Source organism: Diabrotica virgifera, chromosome 3 (assembly GCF_917563875.1).
Source record: "Diabrotica virgifera virgifera chromosome 3, PGI_DIABVI_V3a".
Taxonomy (NCBI): domain Eukaryota; kingdom Metazoa; phylum Arthropoda; class Insecta; order Coleoptera; family Chrysomelidae; genus Diabrotica; species Diabrotica virgifera.
In genome coordinates this window covers 132,889,674-132,916,591 of record NC_065445.1, presented here as the reverse complement: position 1 = coordinate 132,916,591, position 26,918 = coordinate 132,889,674, and the positions used below count along the sequence as shown (strand labels likewise).

The following is a 26,918-nucleotide window of genomic DNA, read 5'->3' as shown; positions in this document are numbered from 1 at the left end:
CGTGACCGAACAATTGCAGAATTCGTTACAGACATATTGTGGACAGCCTTTTTTTAATCTAGAGTTCGGTTAGAATGGAAACGTTTGTCCTATGGGATCCACAGCATTATCCTCCAGCACCACATCTCAAAGGCATCAATTTTTTGGCACTCGCGTGCGCGAATAGTCCAAGTCTCTGCTCCGTATAGAAATATTGAGAATACAAGGGCATTCACCATTCTCATCTTGATATTTTGAGAGATAGATCTGTCTTTCCAAACTTTAGTTACGCGACTCATCACATTTTTTGCCATACCAATACGTCTCTGAACTTCTGCTTCACAGTTACCATCGTTAGTTATATTAACCCCTTCGGTACGGTGATGCACCCGTGTGCATCATGCTTGACTGTCCAGTCAGTAGGGTGATGCACACGGGTGCATCATGAGTTTTCGTTCGCCATATACGGCGGGCCACCATCTGAATCATATTTCAGGTATTTTTGTTCCGTCCGAATTACCTTATTCAAATCTAAAATGGGGAAACCACGCCGAAAAGTGGGTGATGTCCAGAAGGAGATTAGATTTAGTTAATTTGATTGGTGATAAAGTGATAAGGTTGTTTGGATGTTTGACTGATGGGATTTTGTGGGAAGTGAAGTTACTGTGCTCCTGTTTACAACTTACCTTACTATCCCTTGCAAGATAATTCGGATGGAATTTCCCAGATTAGGAGACTGGGGCGATATCAAGCACAAAATAATCTAGGGAATTCCATCCGAATTATCTTATTTATCTTTTTTAATAATTTTTGTTTAAAACGGCATTTTATGGATAAAATTTAATTTTACTCATATACTATGTAGAATAATAAAATTTAATAAAAATAGTTTTATTTCTAAAATTAGTGTTATTATTCCATTAAATTTAATTAGTTGTAGTGTGATACTGTATTTTAACTGACCGCGCGAAGCCGCCAGGTAAGCGCTCGAATCCGTATATAGGAGCCGACTTGCCGAATGACGATCCGGCACGAAGGGGTTAAACTCGAGATAAACAAAGCCCTTTATCTCGGGTAGTTTATTGTAGTCAGTTGAACAGATTCGAATCTGTCGGTCACCATTATTTTTGTCTTGGCTTTATTGATTTTTAGACCAACTTTATTGCTTTCGTACTCAACTCTTCACAGGAGATCAAACATTTCTTGCTCATTTGCTGCTATAAGTGTAGCGTCATCAGCAAATCTTAAGTTTAAAATTTTCCAACCAGCTATTGTTACTCCACTCGCCCATCCTTCTAAAGCCATCCTCATTACATGTTCACCATATGTCTAATCTTCGGGCTCAGCTGGAAATCTATCGTCTGTTATTGAAACACCAAAATGCACTTAGATAATTTATTGATATAGATCATGGATGTATAAATACGTCCATGATATAGATCGACACTAGGGTACCTGCACCTCCGGGAGCCGTTGCTGTACGGATATGTGGTTCGTATGAAATTAAAATGAGACTACCTTCATGCTACATGTTGAATGTATGCGGTGACTCGAAGGAATGAAGTTAAAGGCACATCTGGCCTGGTTGAGTTGACTCTAGTGGATAAATCTAAATGTATGTTCTTTCTTGTTGGCAACATGAATATTGGTTATAGCCCACACGACCAAAAGAACAAAGGTTTTTATTTAGTCAGCAAAATTATTGTCCATTGCCGAAATATTGTTTATGATTTGCAACAATTAAACAAATTAAATAACCCGCACATGTTTAAATATAATAACAAATTATTTCATGTGATCTACAGGGTGATAAAAATATACTGTTTAATATCGGATATTTTTTTTTTTTTTTTTTTTATTTTATTTTAACCCCACATTTATTACAATCTATCTATACAATCTAAACCTAAATGTTTAGGTAGATAACAGACAATAAGTAATAGGACTGACAATAATTAGGAATGACATGTAGGGAGGCATCCAGTGATGCACCCCTTTTTTAAAACTTAGCCTACAACACTGACTATTTCTGACATAAACTTATACACATTAATTTAGTACCTATTGTTCACTTAACTCTAACGGAACTTTTCGTTTTAACCTACGAACAGTACGCGGTTTATTCACTAAATTTTTTGCTAACACGTTTGGATGCACTTTAAGCGTTGACTGATAAATTTACTGGAAGATACGAAACTAAATGAGCGTTTATGTACGACACCAGTGGTTTTAGAAATAGATGGCGTTAGCAGCTTTCTAGGTGCGAGATTGAATTTACCTGAGACAACGATGAGACGTATTCAGGTAGCTTTGGTTATCGGAATTTGGGGTCGGTCGGGTCGATCGGATTATAATAAAAATTATTTAATTCTTTTGATGCATTTAAATTTGAGTTCTCATTCAACGATAACAATGGCAATCTTTAAAATAATTATTGGAGTGTACCTATGTATTACTTTCTAAACTCGTTTTTAAATTAGCAAGAATAATTTGGTAGTTGTAATTTGTCTTCTAATTTGAATTCTTGAAACAAATCATTAAATATTATAAAGTTTATTTAATAATTTTATATAATACATATAACAATATAATTTATTTAATAAAAAATTTATTTAACGAGAAAAATACTCACTGGGTGATTTTAGATATTGTACATTTCTTATTTGCCTCATAATCTCGATAAAAAAATAGGTAGTTATTTTCGTTAATTACAGTCTCTTCTGATAATTGTATATTTTGTTTGGAGATATTGCAAACGTATTTACTTAAATGAAATTGACTTAGTAACCCGCTCGGCCACTTTAAACTCTTCGAGAGAAAAATGGTAAGGACTCATGAATTGTTGCAATCGCGATTTCCAACAATTTCTTCCAAGTTTTTTCGTGCCGTCGATATTTTCCGAGTTAGGGGGAAAATAGTGACTAAGTATTGAATTATTTATTATTAACTTTACTTCTTAAAGGTGCCGTGTATTTCTGCGTAGGCGTCCACTGTGCATTGTATTGTCAGGTGAGATATTAGATAGTCACGATTACATTATTCTATTACGAGTAATTTCATTAATATCATTTGGCGAATATTACCCAGACATGACATCTTTTTCTAGACCTCTCTTACCCTCTATATTTCCTTCGAGTTCCAGTTGCCGACAACTATATCGTTCTCCTCGCAATATGTCCCTAAGTATGTCCATGATATTTTAAGCATTCGGTGCAGGCACCTTATTTCAAAGACTTCAAGTTTGTTAGTGGAGCTGGTCTTTATTATCCATGTTTTCATTACATACAAGAGAACAAGCCAAACGTAACACTTTAGCGTATTGAACAGTAGAAAAAATGAAAGAATGAACCCATGAACGAACATATAAAACACGCTGTATTTTCCTGTCACCGTGTCAAAAAATTGGCCAGCACAGGTACATGTAATAATTATTATTACATGTACTTGCGCTGGGCAATTTTCTTTGCGACATGTTGACAGGAAAATACAGCGTGTTTTATATGTTCGTTCATGGGTATTCTTTGATTTTTCCGACTGTATCTCAGGTTGAAACCCAAATTTCAGTGAACAGTCATAAGAGTCTGGACGTCGACATCCCATTGTTTATGAGAGATATTTTTCATTAAGTTAAGCCCGTTTGAGCTGACAGTCGGAGTGAGTGTATATTGTCTTACCAAGATAGACGATTATCCAGTTTTATTCCCAAGAAGTTAATCAATTCTGAATAATTTATTGTCAACTCTTTAGGAACTACTTATTAACTTTTGCTCTCAGAACGAATTTCGAATAAACAATACGTTCTTCAGACACAAAGATCAAGAAAAATATACATTCAAAAATACAAGAGCACACATATCCGATATTGATTATATGTATATTGACAAACAGAAACATCCATTATTCTCAAGTACTAGACATAAGATGTTTAAGTGCAGCTAATATCGGAAGTGATCACAACCTAGTACTTGGAAAAATCAGAATACATCTACAAAAAACAGGAAAAAAGACCCTATTGAATGTGAGACAAGAATAAAAGTAGAACAGCTACAAGACTTGTCAACACGAGATCTATACCAGACAAGACTGCAAAAAGTACTGAACGAAAACTACATAACACCAGATGAAGACATAGAAGAAAGTTGGAGGAAGATTAGAGATAATATCAAAATGGCAGCAACGGACGCACTTGGAGAACTTAAGATAAGTAAACATATACGAAAGAAAAGGAGAACACCCCATGGATCTGTGAAGAAATAAAAATAAAATGCCAAGAAAAAAAGAAAATCTAGCTAGAATACAAATTCAAAAGAACGAGACAAACATATGTGAAGAATCTAAAAGAGTTTGAAATGAGTTAAACTCAATAGTAAGAAGGAAGAAAACAGAACATTGGTAAGCATTTTCAAAAGAGATGGATCACGACTTATACGGGATGCAAAAGGAAATGTGGAAAATGATAAGAGGTCAAACAGCAGAGATGAAGGAATTGATAGAAGTAAAACATATTGATACAAATACATGGACAACTTACCTAGAAAACCTGTATCAAACAGCTAATCATGAAGAACTGGAAAACCAGGATTAGAATCGGATGAGCAAACAGAAATTAAAGAGGAAGATATAACGAACGCCTTAAAACAGATGAAAAATCGAAAAGCACCAGGGAAAGATGGAATAGCTAATGAACTTTTAAAATACGGAGGAGAGAGACGTCACAAAGAACTGAATATCCTGATAAGTAAAATAATAAATACAGGAAGAATTCCAGAAGAATGGAATACCACTCAGATGATAGCGTTATTAAGAAAAGTGATAGGGCAGACCCCAGTAATTTTAGAGGGATAAATTTACGGAGCACTATACTGAAACTCCCAACAAAAATACTGATGAAGAAAATAATGGCGTGCATAAATATATCGGTTGAACAACAAGGATTTAGAAGGGGAAGATCATAACGATGCAGTTTTTGTGATAAGACAAATAGCGGAGAAATCATTAGAGTATAACAAGCGAGGGTTTTTCTGTTTTATATACCTAGAGAAAGCGTTTGATAGAATACAATTAAAAGACGTGATACACCTACTATATGACAAAAATTTACCACTGGATATTATAAAACTGATAGAAAACATTTATGTACGAAATAAAATAGAAATGAAAGTCAATGGAATAATAACAGAACCCATATTATAGAAGCAAATACAGGAATCAAGCAAGGAGATTCACTAATCCCTCTACTTTTTAACATAACGCTGGATGCAATAATAAAACAAGTGAAGAAAAAAAGAGGGTAAAAAATGGGCGATAAAGAGATAAAAATACTCTGTTACGCTGATGACACCGTGTTAGTAGCAGAGTGCGAAGACGACCTACAAAGATTACTGCATGAATTCAACATTAACGCAAAAGAAATGAATATGAAAATATCAGCTTAAAAAACAAAAAGCTTAGTAATATCCAAAGAACCAATAAGATGCAAATTGGACTTAGACAATAAAAGTAAATACCTGGGAATTAATCTATCAGCCGACAATTATATCGAAGAAGAGGTAAAAGACTAATAATTAAAGCCAGTAGAACGGCCGGATGCCTAAACGACACAATTTGGAAAAACAAATACCTTAGAGTGGAAACAAAGGACCGAATATATAAGTCATTTGACTGAAGTTATTAGACCAGTTATGACTTACACTGCCTAAACAAAATCAGATGCAAGCAAAATACAAAGACATCTGGATACCAACAAAATGAAGATCTTAAGAAGGATTGCTGGAAAAGGACTACGGGACAGGGTAAGAAGTGAGGAAATCAGATGCATATGTGGGGTAGACAATATAAATACCTGGGTAAAGAATAGAAAAGAAGAGTGGAATCAACACATAAGCAGGATGTCTGAATCAAGGATAGTAAGAATAGCCAGGGACAGGGACAAGTCACTGTTAGGCCGAAGAAGTATAGGACACCCAAGGAAAAGATGGAATGACAATTTAGGGACAGAATGAAAGGCACCGTTGAAGAAAAACAGGCAGTACTGCCTATATAAAAGAAAAAGTAGAAGAAGAAATTCTTTAGGTAGATTTTTGGTAGTATAATGTGCTTCTTTGGAGTTTTACTGAAGATTATTGTTTTAGTTTTAGTGGGAGAAAATTCTAGGCCAGTAGTGTTTGACCAATTCTCTAATTTCTAAATAACTAGTGGGTTAAGTGATTTAGCGATGTCATTGATGGCAATAAGGAAAAGTGCAACGAGTAGACCATTGAGGAATGTCGTTTAATTGGATTTTTGAGTCTAAAAGAACGTTATTTATTCGAATAAGTTTCATCTATATAGGAAATTATTAATAAATTTTATATTTCCTGGAATTGACCAACTTAATAGAATTCTTATATCTAATCCCCAAATGGCACGCGTTATAAAATATAATAAAAGATAGCCATAAGCCAAACATACTTTATCACATCCAAATGACCCATGAATTACAGATTCAATATCCACTAGGTTGTCTAATGTAGATGTGGACTTTCTAAATCCACTTTGTATAAGGCTAGGTAGCTATAATATCAATAAGTCTAATACTATCTAGTATCTATCAAGTGGATAAACTGATTAATTTTTTTTTTGTGAATTTGATGGCCTTGGCCAAGCCAATTAGCCAGACATTTTGTTATTTTAAAAACAAACAAATTTGATTTTTCAATCAGAGGAATTTTTTCTGTACTTCTAACTCTAAATACATAACAAACTAACATTATTATCTACAATTATTATCTAAATAATAGTCTGTTTTGGTTGTTCATTTTTTTTTGTAAAGTTTTATTTTTTTTGTATTTTTTGTTGTATTTTTTTTGTATTGTTAATTTGTTTTTTTATTGTTATTTTTTATTAATTGTAGCAAGTTTTGTTCCATTGAGTTTTTTCATTAAGCTAATACTTTTCGAGTTATTTGAGAGTGAATATGTTCGTTTTTTAACAAAAAAAACACGTTTTTAGACGGTTTTACGCAAATAACACAATAAGCAAGTATTTTATCGAAAAGAGTATTCAATAAAAATATACTTTATAAAAAATAAAAAAAAATGTCTGTATAAAGTCTTTACACTCAGTAGAAGCAGAGTTGTAGCTAAAAAAGTAAGTTCTTATTCGTCAAATTCCAAATCGAATATTTCAACGTGAAATAACCAAAAAATAAAGCACATTTCTGGGAAAACTCATCGCAACTTTTTTAAAGCGTTTAAAAAAGCTTTGTTTTTGTTTTTAAAAAAGTTTCTAGCATTAAAGTAAGCACGTTACGCTGAAAATAAAGTTGGTCTTTTTTTGTAAAAGATAGTTTTAAAAAAGCGTGAAAATCACCCTCTAAAAAGGAACTTGCATAACATTTTTATTTCGAAAGAGATGCTATAAATTTGCTAACTCATCGCAACTTTTTTAAAGTGTTTAAAAAGCTTTGTTTTTGTTTTTAAAAATGTTTCTAGCATTAAAGTAAGCACGTTACGCTGAAAATAAAGTTGGTCCTTTTTTGTAAAAATAGTTTTAAAAAAGCGTGAAAATCACCCTCTAAAAGGGAACTTGCATAAAATTTTTATTTCGAAAGAGATGCTATAAATTTGCTATAAATCACAACAGAACATGATTTAAAAAGAAAAAAAGTAGTTTGTGTTTTTCGTTTGGCCCCTCAAGACGAATAAAATCAAATTATATTGTTACCGCTTCACAAGTGACTTTACTTATGTATTGTTTATAATACATATGATCTGTAAGTTTAATCGTAAATTTAGTTATACAGTACTTTTTTTTATTTTGAAAAAAAATGCTTTTTTTTAAATAATTTTTTAATTATCAGTGATACGAAATATCCCAAAGTGTAAAGGTTTTGGTTTTCTGAATATTTTGTTTTACTGTAATACAAAAATTGGTTAAGATATGGCTGTTCCGAATTTGCATATACTCGTGATTAGTGACTCATTGAAGTCCTTTCAACTACAGCCTTTCAAAAATAAGCACTTTGAACCGATGAAACTTACAGATCCTCTATAATAAGCATACATACGTAAAGTAACTTATGAAGCGCTACTGATTAATTTCATTTGAGATGCTAATTAGGAGGTGATTTTTAGATTTTTTTACAAAAAAAGGGATCAACTTTATTTTGTGCGCAACTTGTTTACTTCTGATACTAGAAACTCAAAAAAAAATAAAGCTGTTTGTAAACTTTTTAAAAAAGTTATGATGAGTTTTCCCCGAAAAGTTCTTAATTTTTTGGTTATTTCATGTAGAAATATTCAATTTTGAATTTGACAAATAATAAAAACCTACTTTTCATTAGCTACAACTCTGCTTTTACTGGGTCTACGACTTCATAATATGTCATATTTATATAAAACATTTTTTTTCGCTTTTTGATAAGCTGTATTTTTGCTATGAATGTTTTTTTGGTGAAATACTTCTTTTTTTAGTTATTTGCGAAAATCCGTCTAAAAACGTACTATTTTTTGAGAAATGAATATATTCACTCGCAAATAACTCAAAAGTATTTACTTGCGAGGTCAAGACTAGTGAAAAAACTCTATAGTCAATTTATATTTCTAACATTTTTGCAGAAACAAAAACAAAAAAAAATTGATACAGATTAATATGATAGTGACTGCTGCGTTAAAATTTTGAATACGGGCCATGTAAGATAACCGCGTGTTCTTGGCTAGTTCCTTGAGTAGGGGGAATTTTACACTTCCCTCTAAGGCTAGTTCCAACAAATTTAAGCTAGGCGCGCCACTATACGGGCAGGTTTTAAAGACAACAAAATAATGCATAGGCTTTCGTATCTTTCCGTATTTATCAATCAACGCTTTAAGTTTTTCTGTATGTTTTTTCGCGCACTTTTTGATGTCATCTTTGACGTATGGTAGTCCGGCGTCCCGATGGATGGCTTCATTGGTTATGAACCATGGAACTCCTAGTATTGATCTCAATATTTTGGACTGAAATCTTTGTATGATTTCAATGTTGGAATGTGCGGCGGTTCCCCATAATTCTATCCCATAAGTCCACACTGGTTTTAGGATGGATTTGTAGATTAATATTTTATTTTCAGTTGATAGTTTTGATTTTTTGCCCAACAGCCAATATATGGTTCTTAACTTATGACCCAGTTGTTTTCGCTTAGTAAATATATGCTTCCTCCAGTTTAATCTTCTGTCCAAGTACATACCTAGATATTTGACTTCATCCCCTTGTGGGATTCCTTTATCGTTTAAGTATACAGCCGGACATGTTTCCCTAATGTTTTCATTAATTTTGACTCTCCATTTTGTCATCCATTGTTGAATTTTATTTAGATTATTTTGTAAGATTTCTGAGGCTATTTTGGGATTTTTGTTCGATGATAGTATTGCCGTATCATCCGCAAATGTGGCTGTAGTGATATGTGTATCTGTCGGTAAGTCAGCAGTGAATATAAGGTATAATATAGGTCCTAGTACACTTCCTTGGGGCACCCCAGCGAGAATTTGTTGTATGTTTGTGTATTCATTCTCATACTTTACCTGGAAGTTTCTGTTGGTGATATATGACTTTAAGAGTATATAGTAATTTGTAGGTAAATTCTGTTTTAGTTTACATAATAGGCCTTTATGCCAGACTTTATCAAATGCCTGACTTACGTCCAGAAATACCGCCGAGCAGTACCTATTATTTTCAAAGTCCTCGTTGATTCTCTCTACAATTCTATGTACCTGTTGTATTGTTGAATGTTGTTTTATAAACCCAAATTGGTGTGGTGGTATTAGTTTTTTGTTTTCTAGTATAGGCATTAGCTTAGTAAGTGTCAGCTTTTCAAAAACTTTGGATACCACGGGAAGAAGACTAATAGGACGGTAGGACTGTACATTTTCTGGTTCTTTTCCTGGCTTTGGTATCATTGTTATTTGTGCTAGTTTCCACTGTGATGGGAAATGACCTAGTCTCATTATAGAGTTAAATAACTGTGTCAGAAATTGGAAGCCTTTCTCTGGGAGTTGCTGAAGAGTTTTTCCTGTAATCAGGTCGTATCCTGGAGCCTTTTTTGGATCGATGTTGTGTTGTATAATATTTTTTACCTCATTTTTTGTGAATCTTTTTTCAGGAAGTTCTAGTTGATAAGGTTTTGTGAGTATCGAAATAATTTCTTCTTCAGTTTGTAGTGAGTAACTTCCCTCATTTGATGTAAAGACTTTTTTAAGGTGTGTCGCAAATGTTTCGGCCTTTTCTAGAGGACTTCTCGCCCATTGTCCTGTTTGTGTTCTTAGTGGTGGGACTGTATAGTTCTGCCTTCGTAGAGTCCTTGTAGCCTTCCATAACGAGTAGTCAGTAGCTTGAGTTGCATCTAGTTTTTGTAGGTATTCCTGAAAGCTTGCATTTTTTTCTGCTATTATCAATTTTTTTAGGTCTTCTTGTGCTTTATTGAGGTTTGTTTTACTTTGAGGTGATCTTGATAATTGCCATTGTTTTCTGAGTCTTCTTTTCTCAATTATTTTTTCATGTATTGTATTGGAACAGTGTTTGTTCATATGTCGATTTGTAGGTAATGGTGTTGAGTTCCATGCTGCTTCCTGTAAAACTGTGTTAAAATGTTCTACTGCTTGTTCGATTTGTTTATCGGTCTTTAGTGGGATGTCTAAATGGATTTGATTATTTACTTGATATCTAAAATAACTCCAATTTGTTTTGTTGTTGTGTAATATACAGCTCCTTTCTATTTTTGTTATGTTTTTGCTTACAGTTATGATAACAGGTGAATGGTCAGAGGATAAATCGTAACAAGACTTTGGTTTAAAGTATTTTTCATTTATTCCTCTCACTATAACAAAATCGAGGAGATCTGGAATTTTCGCAGGGTCTGTAGGCCAGTATGTTGGCCCCCTTGTGGTTACTATGTTCAGATTATCTATTAGTATTTCTTTTTGTAGTTCACGGCCTTTGGTATTAATAAGTCTAGATCCCCACATTAGATGTTTTGAATTGTAGTCTCCGCCACAAATAAACCTAAGTCCAAGTGTATCAAAAAAGGTTTTAAATTCTGGTTGTTTAATTGAATGTTTTGGTGGACAATATATAGCTGAAAAAGTTATAGGTCCTGTCCAGTCTTCTACAACTACATTTGTGGCCTGAATATGTGCTTTTTGATAGTGAGTTGTCTGGTAATGTTTGATGTTGTTTCTTATAATGATTGCTGTCCCACCATGTGCAGTTCCATCTGGATGTGTTGTGTGATATATTTTATAGTTGTGAAATTTTATGAAACTTTTTTTCGTGAAGTGTGTTTCTGAAATCAGTATTATGTCTAATTGGTGATTAGCTATAAATGCATACAACTCATGTTTGTGTTGTGTCAAGCCATTAGCATTCCATATGGCAAATTTTAGTGTATTAGCCATTAGTTCATTTTTGAGACAAGTGTTGTTAATAAGTTTAGCATGGTGCTCATTTGTTCCATAAGCCCTTTCATCATATTCTTTAACTCCTGCATGTCATTTGCCTGAGTGACCATTGTAATATCTTGTTGGTTGGTATTTACCATTTGAGCATATGTAGGTCTTTGTGTTGTACTTATATTTGTTGTAGCCACTGGTAGCTGTTGGTTTTGTAGTTGATTCGGTGACTCTTTCTTTCTTAAGGTTGGAAATCTTGCTTCTTGCAGTTGTTTATGTACACTGCATCCTCTGTAATTCGCTGGGTGGTTATTACCGCAAAGTACACACTTTACTAGATCAGATCTAATTTTGTTAGGGCAATCAGCTGTTTTGTGATTTAGAGCACATTTTACACACCTGTATTGATGATAGCAGAAATTTTTTGTGTGACCATATCTTTGACATCTGGTACATTGTACTAATTCTCTTTTTAGCCTTGGGGCTTCGACATCAATTTTTGCGTTGAGTAAATATTCCATCTTATAAATTTCTTTATTATTATCTTGCATTTTTAAGTCCACAAAAAATAGTGGTAGGGGTTTTTTTGTAATTCTTTGTAGTATATTCGTTATTTGTAGAACTATATGTCCTTGGCTCTCTATTTCTTTTTTGATTTCTTGTATATTCACTGTAGGATGAAGATGGCGAATCACTACTCTAAAGGGTTTATCTTGCTTCTTACGATATGTATGATATTCGGTTTTTTTCTCATCAAGTGCTTTTATTATACTGTCGTATATTTCAATTGTTTGGGCCTGTACCTTGACTTGTTCTTCATTCAACACTCTGATTAAATGTTTATCTTTGGCTATAGTGTTTAGTAGTTCGTTTAATGGTTGGATGTTTTTAACACCGGCAATAAATATTGGTGGGGGCTTCTCTTCCTGTTTTTTTTCCTCTTCAGTATCTGCTTCTTGTGTCTCTTCATTAATTAATACATTAAATTTATTTGCTGTTGGTGTGTTGAGCCAGTAGTTATCTATTTTGGTTTGTTTAAGTTTGGAATGTTGTTCCGGACTGGTTCTCCCACGTTTTTTATTTGGAACTATTTGCCATTCTTCATCATTTGCTTTGGAAGTGGATGGGGGTTGATATTGTGGTAATGTACTTTGGACTGAATACTGGTATTGAGGTTGATATAACTGCATTGGCTGGTTTGGAGCGAAATTTTGCTGAATTTGTGATACAGGATGTGGTCCCATTTGCATTTGTTGTGGAAAATATCCTAGTTGTTGAACTGTTAAGTTTTGGTCGCTGAGGTTCATTTGGCTAGATGTTGGACATTGAGAGTATGGAAATGGATACTGATTATATCCGTTCGACATTTTGATTTAAATATTAATATTAGTATAAGGTGTTACCTTGATTGGTTGATTCCAAAAATAATATTCACAACACATTTTTGACACAATCGCCAGCACTAATATTAATATACTTTATTTTTATTATTTAATTTGTTTTGAAATAATTAATTTGGTTGATTTAAATATATAAAATCTGTTTTGTAATATCGGATATGAATGATGAATATTTGAGATTGAACACCATATATGTTGAATAAGTCAGGTGACAACACGCATCCTTGTTTAACACCTCTCTCGGTCTTGAATTGGTTTGAAAACTTCTGATCTAGTCGTACTGTTGCTATATTGGACTGGTACAGATTTTTAATAAGTGTCACCAGGTGTATTGGTGTGCCCATTTCTATTAAAATGGACTAAAGATTTAACCAGCTTACACAATCAAATGCCTTTTGGCAGTCAACGAAGCATATAATCATTGGTACTTGAAATTCTCTAGACTTAGACTTTTCCGTGAGTTATCTCAGGTTCAGGATTTGTTCCCGTGTACCTTTACCTTTTACAAACCCCGCTTGTTCCTGAGGTATTTGGAAATGTAGATAGGTTTTTAATCTGGTTTTAATATGCAACAAGGTTTTACTAGCGTGTGTTATTAGTGACAGTGTGCAGTAGTTTTCACATCTAGTAGTAGTTCCTTTTTTGTGTAGCGGGATATAAATTGAGATACACCAATCAGATGGCCATTTTCCTGAATTCCAAACAGCGACACAGATAGAATGGATGATATGTAATCCTTTGTCACGTAGTAACTGCAGTATTTCACCTGGTATTGAATCAATGACTGGGGATTTATTTCTCTTTAGCGATTTAATTGCATCTTTGACTTCAGCAACTAAGACAGTAGGTTCTCTAGGTTAGTCAGAAGGCCACTGATTTTCTACTGGTACCTCAGCTGTTTTAGGCTGTCTTAGCCACTGTCTAGGGCTCTAAGAACTAGGTTATGTAGAATGAGAGTCGAGTGGCCCCACGCACGAAAGTTCGTATCGGGTACTAAGAAAATAGACTGTTTACCAGCACATGAAGCGGAATGTGAACCTTTCTACGATCTTAATACCTCAAACGACGGTTCCTAACCTCTTGGTCCTTCCCAGAAGTCACGTCCAACGACTGGCAGGGAAAGAAGCCCTAGCGGTATTATATCGCTGCTGATAGACATGAAAGTAACTAGACGGAAAGGAAATAAACCGGAAATAATATTAACTATCTATCAAAAGACTTACCATTAAACCATTAATAAGACCCGCTATAAACAGCTTCAAAACCAAATAAGAAGAAAAATTAGGGAGGCTAAAGAAACCTACTTCTCTGAAAAATGTAAAGAAATAGAAGAACTGCAATACACATATGACAACTTCAACCTACATAAAAAAGTCAAAGAACTAGCCGGAATAGGAAATAGAAGATACTCAAATATATTGCTCGACAAAAATGAAAATATTATAATGGAGACAAAACGAAAACTACGACGATGGAAAGAGTATATCGAGGAACTATTTCACGACCAGAGAGAAGCTAGTACATCCGTAGATAGCCAAACGGGAGATGTAGGCCCATAGATAACCAAATCAGAGGTTAGTCAGGCAATAAACTCTATGAAAACCAATAAATCTGCTGGTCCAGATGAATTGCCTAGCGAGCTGATAAAGTTGGTCAACGAGAAAAACCTGGACATATTAGTAGAACTGTTCAACGCTATCTATACTACAGGAATCATCCCTAGAGAAATGTTGACATCAGCATTTGTGTGTTTGCCAAAGAAACTGAATGCAAAAGAATGCAGTGACTACCGAACCATAAGCTTAATGTCACATACCTTGAAAATTCTATTGAAAATTATCCACGCCAGAATACACTCTAAACTGGAGCTGGATATTAGTGACACTCAATATGGGTTCCGCAATGGTATGGGTACCAGAGAGGCATTATTCTCCTTCAACGTGCTGACACAGAGATGTTTGGATGTTAACCATCCTCTGTACGTCTGTTTTATAGACTACAATAAAGCGTTTGATAAAGTAAAACATGATTGACTCATGGAAATCCTAAAAAATAAAAACCTAGATGAAAGAGATTTAAGACTAATAACACACCTCTATTACAATCAGCGAGCAATAGAATTGAAGAATTGAAAAAGCAACATCTGAAGAAATGGAAATAAAGAGAGGAGTCAGGCAAGGCTGCATACTATCACCTCTATTATTTAACGCTTATTCTGAAGAGGTAATGCGAGAAACTCTGGAAGATGAAACGGTCGGCATAAAAGTAAATGGAGTCTTAGTTAACAACATCAGATATGCAGATGATACAGTAATAATAGCCGATAGTTTACAAGACCTGCAAAGACTCATGAGTAAAATGGTAAGGTGTAGTAGGGAGTATGGACTCTCTCAATATCAAAAAGACGAAGTTTATGAAAATTAGTAAAAACAACCATAATACTAACGAAATCTTGATAGTAGAGGGCCAGCAGATCGAAAGAGTAAAAAAGTACACTTACCTAGGAACACTTATAACAGAAAATAATGACTAAACTGCAGAAATAAAAGTCACAATCGAAAAAGCAAGTTCTAATTTTATAAAAATGAAAAAGGTCCTATGTAGCAAAGATTTAACATTAGCTCTTAAAGTACGCCTAAAAAAATGTTACGTCTACAGTGTACTATACTATGGAGTGGAATCATGGACGTTAAATGTAGAGACAATGAGACGACCTAAAGCCTTTGAAATGTGGACCTATAGAAGAATTATGAGGGTTTCCTGGGTAGATAGAGTTACGAACAATGAAGTACTGAGAAGAATAGGTAAAGAGAAGGAAGTTGAACTTACAATTAAAGAAAAGAAGCTACAGTATCTCGGACATGTGATGCGGGGCGAGAAGTATGGCATCCTACGACTCATAATGCAGGGAAAGATAGATGGCAGAAGAAGCATCGGAAGAAGACGAATTTCATGGTTGAAGAGCCTGAGAGAATGGTTTCGACGCGGCTCAAAACAACTATTTAGAGCTACTGCCTCAAAAATTAAAATAGCTATGATGATTGCCAACCTCCGTAGCGGAGATGGAATCTGGAGAAGATCAAAAGACGAAAACTTGAGTACTTGGGACATGTGATGAGAGGGCAAAAATACTCATTATTACAACTTATTATGTAAGACAAAATCCAAGGAAAACGAAATGTGGGAAGACGAAGAACATCTTGGCTTAAGAACTTAGGGAATGGTTCGAGTGCAGTGATGCAGAGCTATTTAGAGCGGCAGTCAACAGGGTCCACATTGCCATGATGATTTCCAAACTTCGACAGAAGATGGAACTTAAAGAAGAAGATAGACAGCAATCTCAATATACCTCTGGAGAAATCAAACCAATGATCACATTATTGAAAATTGAGTTTCTTTTTTAGACAAAGCGAAAACGGCGGGTTCGTTGGGAAAAATATTCCCATGAGATTTTTTTGCATAATTACATTCGTGAGACATCCCAGAATAAGGTTCAAGAAGTCGCCCACGTGAAAAATGGGCCAAATTTTTTTTACAATTTTTTTTTAATCAAATTGCAAAAATCAATATTTTTGGCCCGGACAATTTTTTTGTAGGTTTTTTGGACCATTCTGGATAGAAAAGTTCTTTTGTAATTTTTCTCTTAAGTTGATCGTTTTCGAGTTATAAGCAATTTAAAATTGAAAAAAACGAAAAATGGCGATTTTCAAGGCTTAATAACTCGGTTAAAGTTATTATTATGAAAGTCATAAAGTGACTAAATCAAAGTTTAATGCCCCCCTACAAGATCCCGAAGAAATTTTTGTCATCATTTTATTACTAAGCTGTTATTTTTAAGTAATAATATTGAGCGCCATGCACGTGGTAGCCGGCCGTAAATGCTGAGTGCGAGAGAGATGCCACTCCGGCAGTCCAATTGTAAATAAAATAATGACAAAAATTTCTTCGGGATCTTGTAGGGGTCATTAAACTTTGATTTAGTCACTTTCTGACTTTCATAATAATAACTTTTAGCTGAGTTATTAAGCCTTGAAAATCGCCATTTTTCGTTTTTTTCAATTTTAAATTGCTTATAACTCGAAAACGATCACCTTTAGAGAAAAATTATAACAGACCATTTTTATCCAGAATGGTCCAAAAAACCTACAAAAAAAATTGTCAGGGCCAAAAATATTGATTTTTGCAATTTGATTAAAAAAAATTGTTAAAAAAAATTTGGCCCACTTTTCACGTGGGCGACTTCTTGAACCTTATTCTGGGATGTCTCACGAATGTAATTATGCAAAAAATCTCATGGGAATATTTTTCCCAACGAACCCGCCGTTTTCGCCTCGTCTATTTGCAGTTTCAGAGTCAACAGATATTTGTTTGAATTGCTGTATATGATAAATAAATGAAAATTCAATTTAGAAATTATAAAAGTTTTGTAACATACTTATATGAATTTTAATACACATACATACCTCTTCACATATAGTTGAGAGCTTGGATTTGGATTCCAATATTCTTGGCCTAATGAAATCAACAACTTCCTGACTAGACATGAAATTCCAAATTCCGTCGCAAGCCAAAACTAAAAATTCATCATCGACGGGATTAATAGTCAACGTTTTGACATCTGGTAACGCTGTAATCATCTGTTCCTTATCAGATAATTCTTTATTTTGTTTATATGCGTGATCTCCTATCGCTCGTGAGAGATTAAGACCACCATTAACTCTACCATCAGCTGTAACTTTTCCACCAGCTTTCACTATCCGTTCCCGTTCTGGTTCATCTTCAGGTTTATGGTCGAAGCTCATGTCTATCGCCTTACCTAGGAACATAACGATTTATTAAAAGAAAGTTGAATCTAGTTCTTCCACTCTATCTTTTCTCATGCATGATATTATTCACAAATTATTTTTTATGCTGGAGAGTGATACGCCACTGTGCTGATAAACAACGCAATTTTAAGTGCTCCTCTATAGTTCAGAGAAATAAGGAAAAAAATATCCTGTTGGTGACACATCCCCTCCAGGCCGAAACCAAATTTTTTGAGTAGTATGGACATCTATATTAATAACCTATTTGTTTCCTGCAGCCGATTTTAATGAAATACATAGTTATAAACAAATGAAGATAAAAAAAAAACGGTAAATTTTCGCTTTTTTCGTCTATAACCAAAAAGCTAAGTATTCTAAACAAATTTGAGAGTAAGAAACTCATAAATCGTATAAAAAACTTCAATGTGGCGTTCGCTGAATATGTCTATCCTTATTGGTTGCTTAGAAAATTACAAAATAAATCAAAAATTTTGAGTTTTTATAAATATTCATAACTGATGTAAAAATTAACTTGGAACGTTCTTATTACACGGATTGCTGAGACTTCTGGTGCTTAAATCATATTCTAAATTTCAAAGCAATTGGTCAAATAGTTTAAAAGGTATTTAATTTGTTTATCCTAAATTAATTTTTTTTGGAACGCTATAAGTCAGAAAATTATGAAGTTACAGTAATACTTTGGATGGTTTATGAAAGAAGAAGATTTATACTATTAATTAAATTTAAAAAAAATGACAAAAAATAATTCTAAATACTGCAAAATTATTTTGCAAAAACATGCGAATTAAAAAAAGGGGGCTACTTCGTCCCTAATTGTCCTAGGACAATTGTTTTTCTTTCTAAATGTGTATAAAAATTCAGTCTTTCCAAATATGAAAAAAATAATTTTTCTACGGGTAACGGTTAAGGTTGATCTGAACCCCCCCAAAAAAAAAATTTGAAGTTCAAAAATTTTGAAAAAATTTGAGAAGGTGTATGTGATTACTAGAAGTATTTTGACAAATTTTGAGCGAACTTCATGTTTTCGTTTTCGAAAAAACTCAAAAATACTCTTTTTTTACAAGTATAAAGCGGGAAAACCAAACATACAATTTTGTTAATTTTCTTACAGCATAAAGATATAATCCTAAGAAATACTTATGAATTTTTTGAAAATTTTTGATCTTACAGTTTTGCCATAATAGGAAAAAATAATATGTTTTGGCTTATAATAAAGCTACCGGCAAGAAATCGGACAAAATTTTAATAACAACATATATAAAACTGTAAGAGTGGAAAATATTTGCAATAAAATGTTGAATATTTTTTTCTAAACATATGAAAAATCTCGTTAAACAAGAATTATATCTTGAATTGCCGCTGTGAATTTGTGCCGCCATGAAGTGACTCCATCTACAACATCGGTAATATTTATGTTCGATAGATAGCAGTACCTTCTGCTAGAATCGCGTCAAACAGAACTTTATCCTAGCAGCGTTGCCATATCAATTACTTTGTACAACAAAACGTGTTATTGTATTATAGTTAGTAGGTAATATAATACAGATATATATACTACTATAACGTCTATTTATAACGCATCAACGTGACCTTCTGAAATTAATTTAACTACTTTTCTTGAAATATTGTCAGTCCCCTTGGCCGTATTAGATTTTGATATATTTAGGGCCGGTACTTTTTGTCTCGATTAAACCCGAGTTGGCTTTTTAATGTTTTTAAGTAACATAAAGTTGTCTTTTTTATTTGTATTTTTTCATGTATCTCTGAAGCTTTGTATTTGACTATATTTTGAATTGGAGCATAAATAGTCTACTTTTGTCAAATAGTTTTTCTAATAACTACCATCCATGGTGTTTCTCTTTTGTCGCACTTATGTTTATTAAAGATTTTAATTGAAATCATTATTTTATCTTTAAAATTTTCATTGTTCATTACTTTTTGCATTTGTGGTGAGCTAAATTTAAAGGAAACCAATTGGACGATATTTAAATAGATATGGAGTAAGAGTACCTAAATAAATAACCACTTTTGAAATTAATTCAGGATAGGTTAAAAAATATTTTCACCTTCATATTAAAAATAAAAAAAGGATCAATGTAAAAGAAATAATAACAATCAATTTTAAAAATCTTACATCTATATTGATTTCTTCTATGTACAAAAACAACAGAAATAAATAAATATTAGCGAAGACAAAAGAAAAAATGTGTTGACACTTAATAATATGTTAAATAAACGTATTGATTAGTCTGATGCAAGTAGAACTAGAACTGTTATATGGAGCTAATCTGGATCGGTATAAATTAGATGAGAAAGAAAAAAATCTAATAAACGCAGTTTCTTTGAGAGAAGAAAGAGAAAGAGTATAGAATATTAGAAAATGAAAACGGCGCGGCAGAATAATCATCGATAAAGAAGTAAAAAAGGAAACGCGATAACGATATCTGGAACAATTGTTTTATCTGATAAGACACGAAGAAAAGCCAGAAATTGCTATCAAAACTGTTTCTTTTAGCTGTAACCTTTCTGATGTTTTTGTGTCCAGCATGCCTACTACGATACGGTCTCGGATCAATTCCTCCTTCAGTTGCCCATAATTACAATGTTCTGCTAAGGTATGTAGGCTAGTAATAAATAAGTCAATGGTTTCACCTGGTTTTTGTACTGTAGAATTGAATTTGAAACGTTCATATATAATATTACGTCTAGGGATAAAATATTTGTCAAAAACATTTAGAACTTCCTCGTAAGTATCTGGAATTTTTTGAAATTGTATCAAAATATCTTCGGATTCTTCTCCCATAAGGTACACTAGGATATCTATTTTTTGTTTTTCTGTCTTTTGGAGCTGCCCTGATACCGACATGTAGCGTTCCAGCCTCTTCCTCCATGCAGGCCAAATTGCTGGGGCCAAAAAATTGAATTTATCCGGAGGGTTAACATTCAATGGTGCTGGACTTACTATACCTTGAGTATTTGCATCAGGAGTAGTATTAGTAGACATTTTCAGTGTTACTTTATGTCGGGTATGATTTCAACCACAATTGACCACAATGCAGAATATTTTCTTGCCCCTTAACGTTGCTTTGCTACTCTTGGCATGTGCTAGTGGTTAATGGGTAATATAGTTTTATACTTAAAATATACGTGCTGCACTCAACACCGCTGCCACCATGTTTAGTTGGGTTCTTTAATAATGACTATTAAGTACTCTTGATTAAGATATCTTTATTTAGTTTGATCATCTTACATCGCTTGTCCCGGTACCGGTTCCCCGGATCAGACCTAACCTAACTTAATCCTAATCCTTGTTCACCTATATGACATCTATATAGGCAACCAAAGATACACTAACAGAACAAAAAATATAGTAAAGCAATGTGGATTGTTTGTGTGCTTGGAAAAAGGTTATCGGTATTCAGCCCGAGAATATACACCTCTAGAGACAGCCAAATCCATAAAAACATGTAGCTTGTTAAGTGAATGTCCCTAAAGAAAACAATAACTTCTTCTTTAGCCTGTTTGCATCCACTCCTGGACAAAGGCCTCCCATGAGTTTTCCACTCTTCTCTGTTTTGTGCTCTTTGGTACCAGTTTCTCCCCACTTTTGCTTTGAAGTCATCTAACCATCGTTTTTGTGGTCTTCCTCTGCTACTACTATGCTCGCGTGGTCTCCAATGTACAATGTTCTCGTCCACCTTTCGTTGTTTTGCCGTGCCACGTGTCCTATCCAGTTCCATTTCATTTGCGCAATTCTTCCAGTTACATATTCCACCTTCGTCCTGTTTCGTACGTCCCATTTCAAATATGTTCTCTCAGAGATACTCCTAACATAGCTCGTTCGATGGCCCTCTGTGTTCTTAATCTATTGGCTGATAACCCTGTAAGTGTCACGGTATCCACTCCATCAGTCATAACTGGTAGAATACAACTGTTGAATACCCTTTTTTCTAGGTTTATTGGTATCTTTTTGTTTTTCAACACATCACTGAGTCTTGCAACTGCTGCCCAAGTAATTCGGATTCTTCTAGTTATCTCTGCCGTTTGATTCTGTTTGCCTAGCTTGATCGTGTGACTCTTCGACACTTTCGATCTGACTTCCATCTAAGTCGATTCTGATATTTTGATTTGTCATCACTTTTGTTTTATTTAAATTTATTTTTAAACCGCTTTTCTTCTCAGATTCCTGTTTAAGCATCTTTAGTATGTAGATTAGTTCTTCTGTATTGTTGCTTATGAGCACTATGTCATCGGCAAATCTTAGATGACTTAAAAATTTAAGTGACAATTTAACTTTTTCTTCTAAGACATAAGGCATCTTCTAATTCAATAGTAAATAATTCTATATTCTATATCTGGAATCAATCCTTGCGTTATTCATTCCGTCTAATACGGCCCAGAGTTCTATGGAATCGAATGCCCTATTGTAATCAACAAATGCTGAATGAAGAGGGTTATTGTATTCGTTACACTTTTCGAGAAATGTCCTTATTGTCTGTAGGAGTAGGTGTTCTACGGTACTATAACCTTTGCGATATCCCGCTTGTTCAACAGGCTGGTAACTATCGAATTTATCTGATAGTCTGTTGGTCATTATTGTGGTAAGCAGTTTGTACGGATGTGGTAACAGACTTATTGGTCTGTAATTTTCGAGTTTGTGTTTGCCTCCTTTATTTTGTAGTAGAAGTAGCTGCGCATTTTGCCAAGTGGTTGGAATAGCAATATCAAAGAGGCACTTCTTCATTAGGATTTTAACTGCTTCCAAGGTAGTTTGACCTCCATCTCTAATCATCTCTTTTGTTATTCCGTCGTCTCTATATTTTCCATTTTTCATTTGATTTAAGGCATTTATAACTTCCTCGTTAGTAATAAACCATACCATAATAATAACTTTAGTAATAAACTATACCATTTATACTACAGCCAACGATCAAATGTGTAATTTGGAGAAGTGTCAGAACAAATGGAGAAAAGGAGAGGGGCCAGGCAAGGTTACATACTGTCGCCGTTATTGTTTAGTTCTTATTCTGAAGAAATCACACAAGAAGCTTTGGTAAACGAGACAGTCGGCATAAAAGTAAATGGAAATTTAATTAATAACATTAGGTATACCGACGATACAGTCATAATATCAGACAACTTGGAAGACTTAGAAAGAATAATGAACAAAATATTAAGATATATGTAATGGAGAATACGGACTCTCCCTTAACCTCAAAAAACCAAAATTTATGAAAAATAGCAAGAACAACAATATAAATGAAATATTAACGGTAGGCGGCCAGCAGTCTGAGAGAGTAAAAAAATATACTTACTTGGGAACGATAATCACAGAAAATAACGATTAGACTGCAGAAATAAGAGAGAGAATTGAAAAAGCACGTGCCAACTTCGTGAAAATGAAAAAGATTTTATGCAGCAAAGATCTGATATTGGCCCTCAAAATAAGGCTAATTAAATGTTATGTACACAGTGTGCTTTACTATGGAACTGAATCATGGACATTAAATCGAAATGCAATAAATCGACGGTTCTCTTAGCAAGACAGAGACGAACTAGTTTTGGTGTTAGTGAAATAGTTTTCAGTATCTTTTCTGTTAAGTCATTTTTAATATCTTTATTATAACCTTTTTTGTCTTATTCTGAGGTATCTCATGAAACTGATTACGCAAAAAGATCTCATGGGAATATTTTTCTCAAGAAACGCGAGGTTTTCGCCTTGCTTAAACATATTTTGCGGAATTTAAAATCAAAATCCTGTTATTACATCTACAGATGCATATAAAATATGATACATCCATGGCCGTCGTCCACATGTTTACAAAAAACATATTGTTTCCATAATCTATAAGCGCTAAAACAAATTTAGCAATTTCCCTATTCTACTTTGCAAAATTCATATAGTATCACAACACTTGATTATACATTTGAGGCATTCGCACTGTCCGTCAACGTGTTAAAAGGTTTATGTGTATAAACAAAATTTGTGCAATGTAATACACTTTTAGATGATTTGTCGACAGTGAATGGAAGAGGTCGTAAAATTTTATTACCATCTTTCAGTGTCAGTGTGAGATAAGATGAATTCCTTACTAACTGGAATATTTAGTTACGGAGAAACATAATATGTAATTAGTCTATGTTGTGAGGCCGCTCCCGTCTAAAAAAATTCTGATTTGGTTTCTTTGCGGATTCCTATTCAAAAATGTCCCCTTTAAATAAATCAGAAGAGTGCCAGCGAAATTTTTGGGCAAAAATTGTTAAAAAAAATGTTTCTAAACAAATTCACAAGATTACCATTTTTTGTCCAGGAAAATATTTTTTCTTGTTTTTTTGGTCATTCTAAGCAAGAAAAATATCTTGTCATTTTTTTCAAAAGTTGATAATTTTCGAGTTAGAGGTGAACTAAAATATGAAAAATGCGAAGATAGACATTTTCGAGGCGTAAAAACTCATATTTAAATTATTATATTTAAGGTTGGCAAGTCCTTAAAGTGAAGTTTAAACATTCATTTTTGAAATTCTGAGTAGTAATCGGGTCTAACTTCAATTTAGACCGTTGTTTTTTAATTGTTAATTATGCGCGTCGATCCGATTTTAATGCCAATGCAGCAGGGTCTATTTCAACAATCTCCTATTTTGCACTGTAACTCTTTAGGTTTTTTGGCTTCTTCTAAACAAAAAAGATATCTTCTCATTTTTCTGAGAAGTTAACAGTTTTCGAGTTACAAGGGATTTAAAATCTGAAGATTGCGAGAATACACGTCGCTTGCTGAGAACATTAGTGACGTAACTTCAAAAACGTAGTTTGTAGCGCCTTAACTGTATCATGTATGGATATTGCACGTAGAATATAATATGTTTTAATGTAATACCGCCACATGTTGCGAGTGCTAGGGGTATTTTACAGAAACGTTTGCACAATATTCCGAAGTATGGGAGAGTTGTAGAAGGAAGTAATAGGACAAACAATTTATGTTTTTATTTAACTATAAACAAATTAAGGAGAAGAGCATGCAAAATATTTTTATTAATACCCTTAATATTGGAGATCGATTTATTCGAACAAGTTGGGCTAAGTCAAAAGAGTATAACATCGTTCAGAAAGATAATAGAGGAAATCATCAAAACGCACAACTATAAACGAGAAACTTAAGGAAACCGTAAGAAAACACATAAATAGCTTTGAGCGCGTAGAGTCTCACTATTTAAGAGCTCAAACTCGTAGAGAATTCCTTGATGGATCATTAACCTTAGCTTAGATGTATAGATACTACAAAGAGTAACGAGAAGAAAAGCAGTTGCCATCTGTCAAAAGATGTACATATGAAACATTTTTTAACACAGAATGTAATATTTCTTTTTTTAAACCGACGAAAGATAATTGCGCAACTTATGAGGTGTATAAACAATGCAATCAAGAAGAAAAATAAAAAGGCCAAGAACAATACACACGTCACATTCGTAGTAAAGAAAGAAGCCGAGAAGAAAAAGCAAAAAATATTACAAATCCTACATAAAAAATAATAAACTCATAGTAGCTTGCTTCGATTTGCAAGCAGTATTACCTACACATTGCGGAGATATTTCTACATTTTTTTATAAGTCCTGTCTCAATTGCTTTAATTTTACGATTTTCGAAGTAGCATCGCAAACAGTTCCTGCTGTTTTTGGCACGAGGCCATTGCTATGCGAGGAGCAAATTAAATTGCAACATGCCTCTCTAGCTATCTATCTACTTTACCTGCAGGAAAAGATATTATTTTTTATTCCGACAACTGCGTTGGCAAGAATAAGAATAAGGCGGTTTTGGTGGTACTTATGTACTTATATGCAGTTACGCATGCTGAAATAAATAACATTACTCACAAATTTTTTACTGTTTGTCATACCCAAAATGAGGGTGATTCGATGCATGCAGTAATCGAGAAAGCAAAAACACAGTTTAACTCAATTCATGTCAGTGGCCACCTCTAATAAGTGCTGCAAAAAGAAAAACGGTAGGCCCTATAAAGGGAATGAAATGGACGCTGAAGACTTTTTGACTCCAAGTACCTTTCAAAAATTTTTGGGCAAAAATTCACCAAAAATTCGGATAACGAGAAAGTAATATGGAATAATATAGAAATTCTTAAAGTAGAAAAGTGTTTTCCTACAACATTTTTTTACAAAGTTAACTTTGACTATACAACCTATAAAACTATTGACCTTTCTACTCGTCATTTTTCTGATAATAATAATATTTTAGAGCAATATAACTCAAAACCAGCCTACGAAAAGCCTCCTACTGTAGGAGAGAAAACAAAAGAGCATTTACTGGAATTATGCAAAAAAAAATCTTATTGCAAATGTACATCAATCATTTTATTTCAATTTGTTGAGTTAATTTCACTTTGTTGTGATTTATAATATACAATAATTATAATTATTAGATAAATTTATCTAGTAAACTACCATTTATAACTTTGTCTGGTTTTTCATTGTTAATCTGTATAATCGTAGCAGTTATGGTTGATGAGTTATTTAAAAATATAATGCAATACCGCCATATCTTACAAATATTTATAATGGTTAAATATTGCTTGTTTTTCAAAAAAGATATCCATTCTTGTGCTATTGAATTACTAATATTCTAATATTCAATTACTTGTCTTAAAATGTCTATTTTGTAGAAGAAGAAAACCGCAGTTGTATCGGTATTGAATGGGATGTGCGATATATTAAGATAAATGAGCTTTTAAGCTTCGAAAATGCGTATTTTGGCATTTTTCAGATTTTAAATCGCCCCTAACTCGAAAACTATCAACTTTTGAGAAAAATGACAAGATACCTTTCTTTCCAATTTCTGGCCAAAAATTTCGCCCTCAGATTTCCTTCCGCAAAGAAACCGAAACATAATTTTCTTTCAGACGGGAGCGGCCTCACAACATCGACTAAATGTTTCTTGCTATTAACATTGTTATTAGGCGTTGATAAAATTACTGTTTAAACAATTTGGCATCATAGCCAATTGAGCCGATGGGTGTAACGATAAAAAAGTGTTCAGGTTTCTACATATTACTGAGTCATCATGTAGAAATCTACAATTAAGTTGAAAATGTTACCACAATGGCATGCTACAGTAGAGCCATCTCTAGGATCAGAAACAAATTAATTGAGGGTTCATATCAACCTTAAAAAGTTATTCTAATTGTTTATAAGTAAGCAAAAAATCGACGTGTTTTTGCAAAATAATTTTACACTGTTTAAAATTACTTTTTGTCATTTTTTTTATTAAGTCAATAGTATAAATGTTCTTTCATAAACTGTCA

At 33.5% G+C, this 26,918-nt stretch overlaps 1 protein-coding gene across 1 annotated transcript in view; it reads right to left on the bottom strand.

The window, feature by feature from the left end:
- LOC114342402 (uncharacterized) overlaps window positions 1-26,918 on the bottom strand; it is a 135,185-nt gene that overhangs the window by 6,915 nt on the left and 101,352 nt on the right. Inside the window, exon 6 of the mRNA XM_050645544.1 lies at window positions 17,245-17,597. Within this exon, the coding sequence (XP_050501501.1) occupies window positions 17,245-17,597 (353 nt within the window). The remainder of the gene's footprint in view (window positions 1-17,244; window positions 17,598-26,918) is intronic.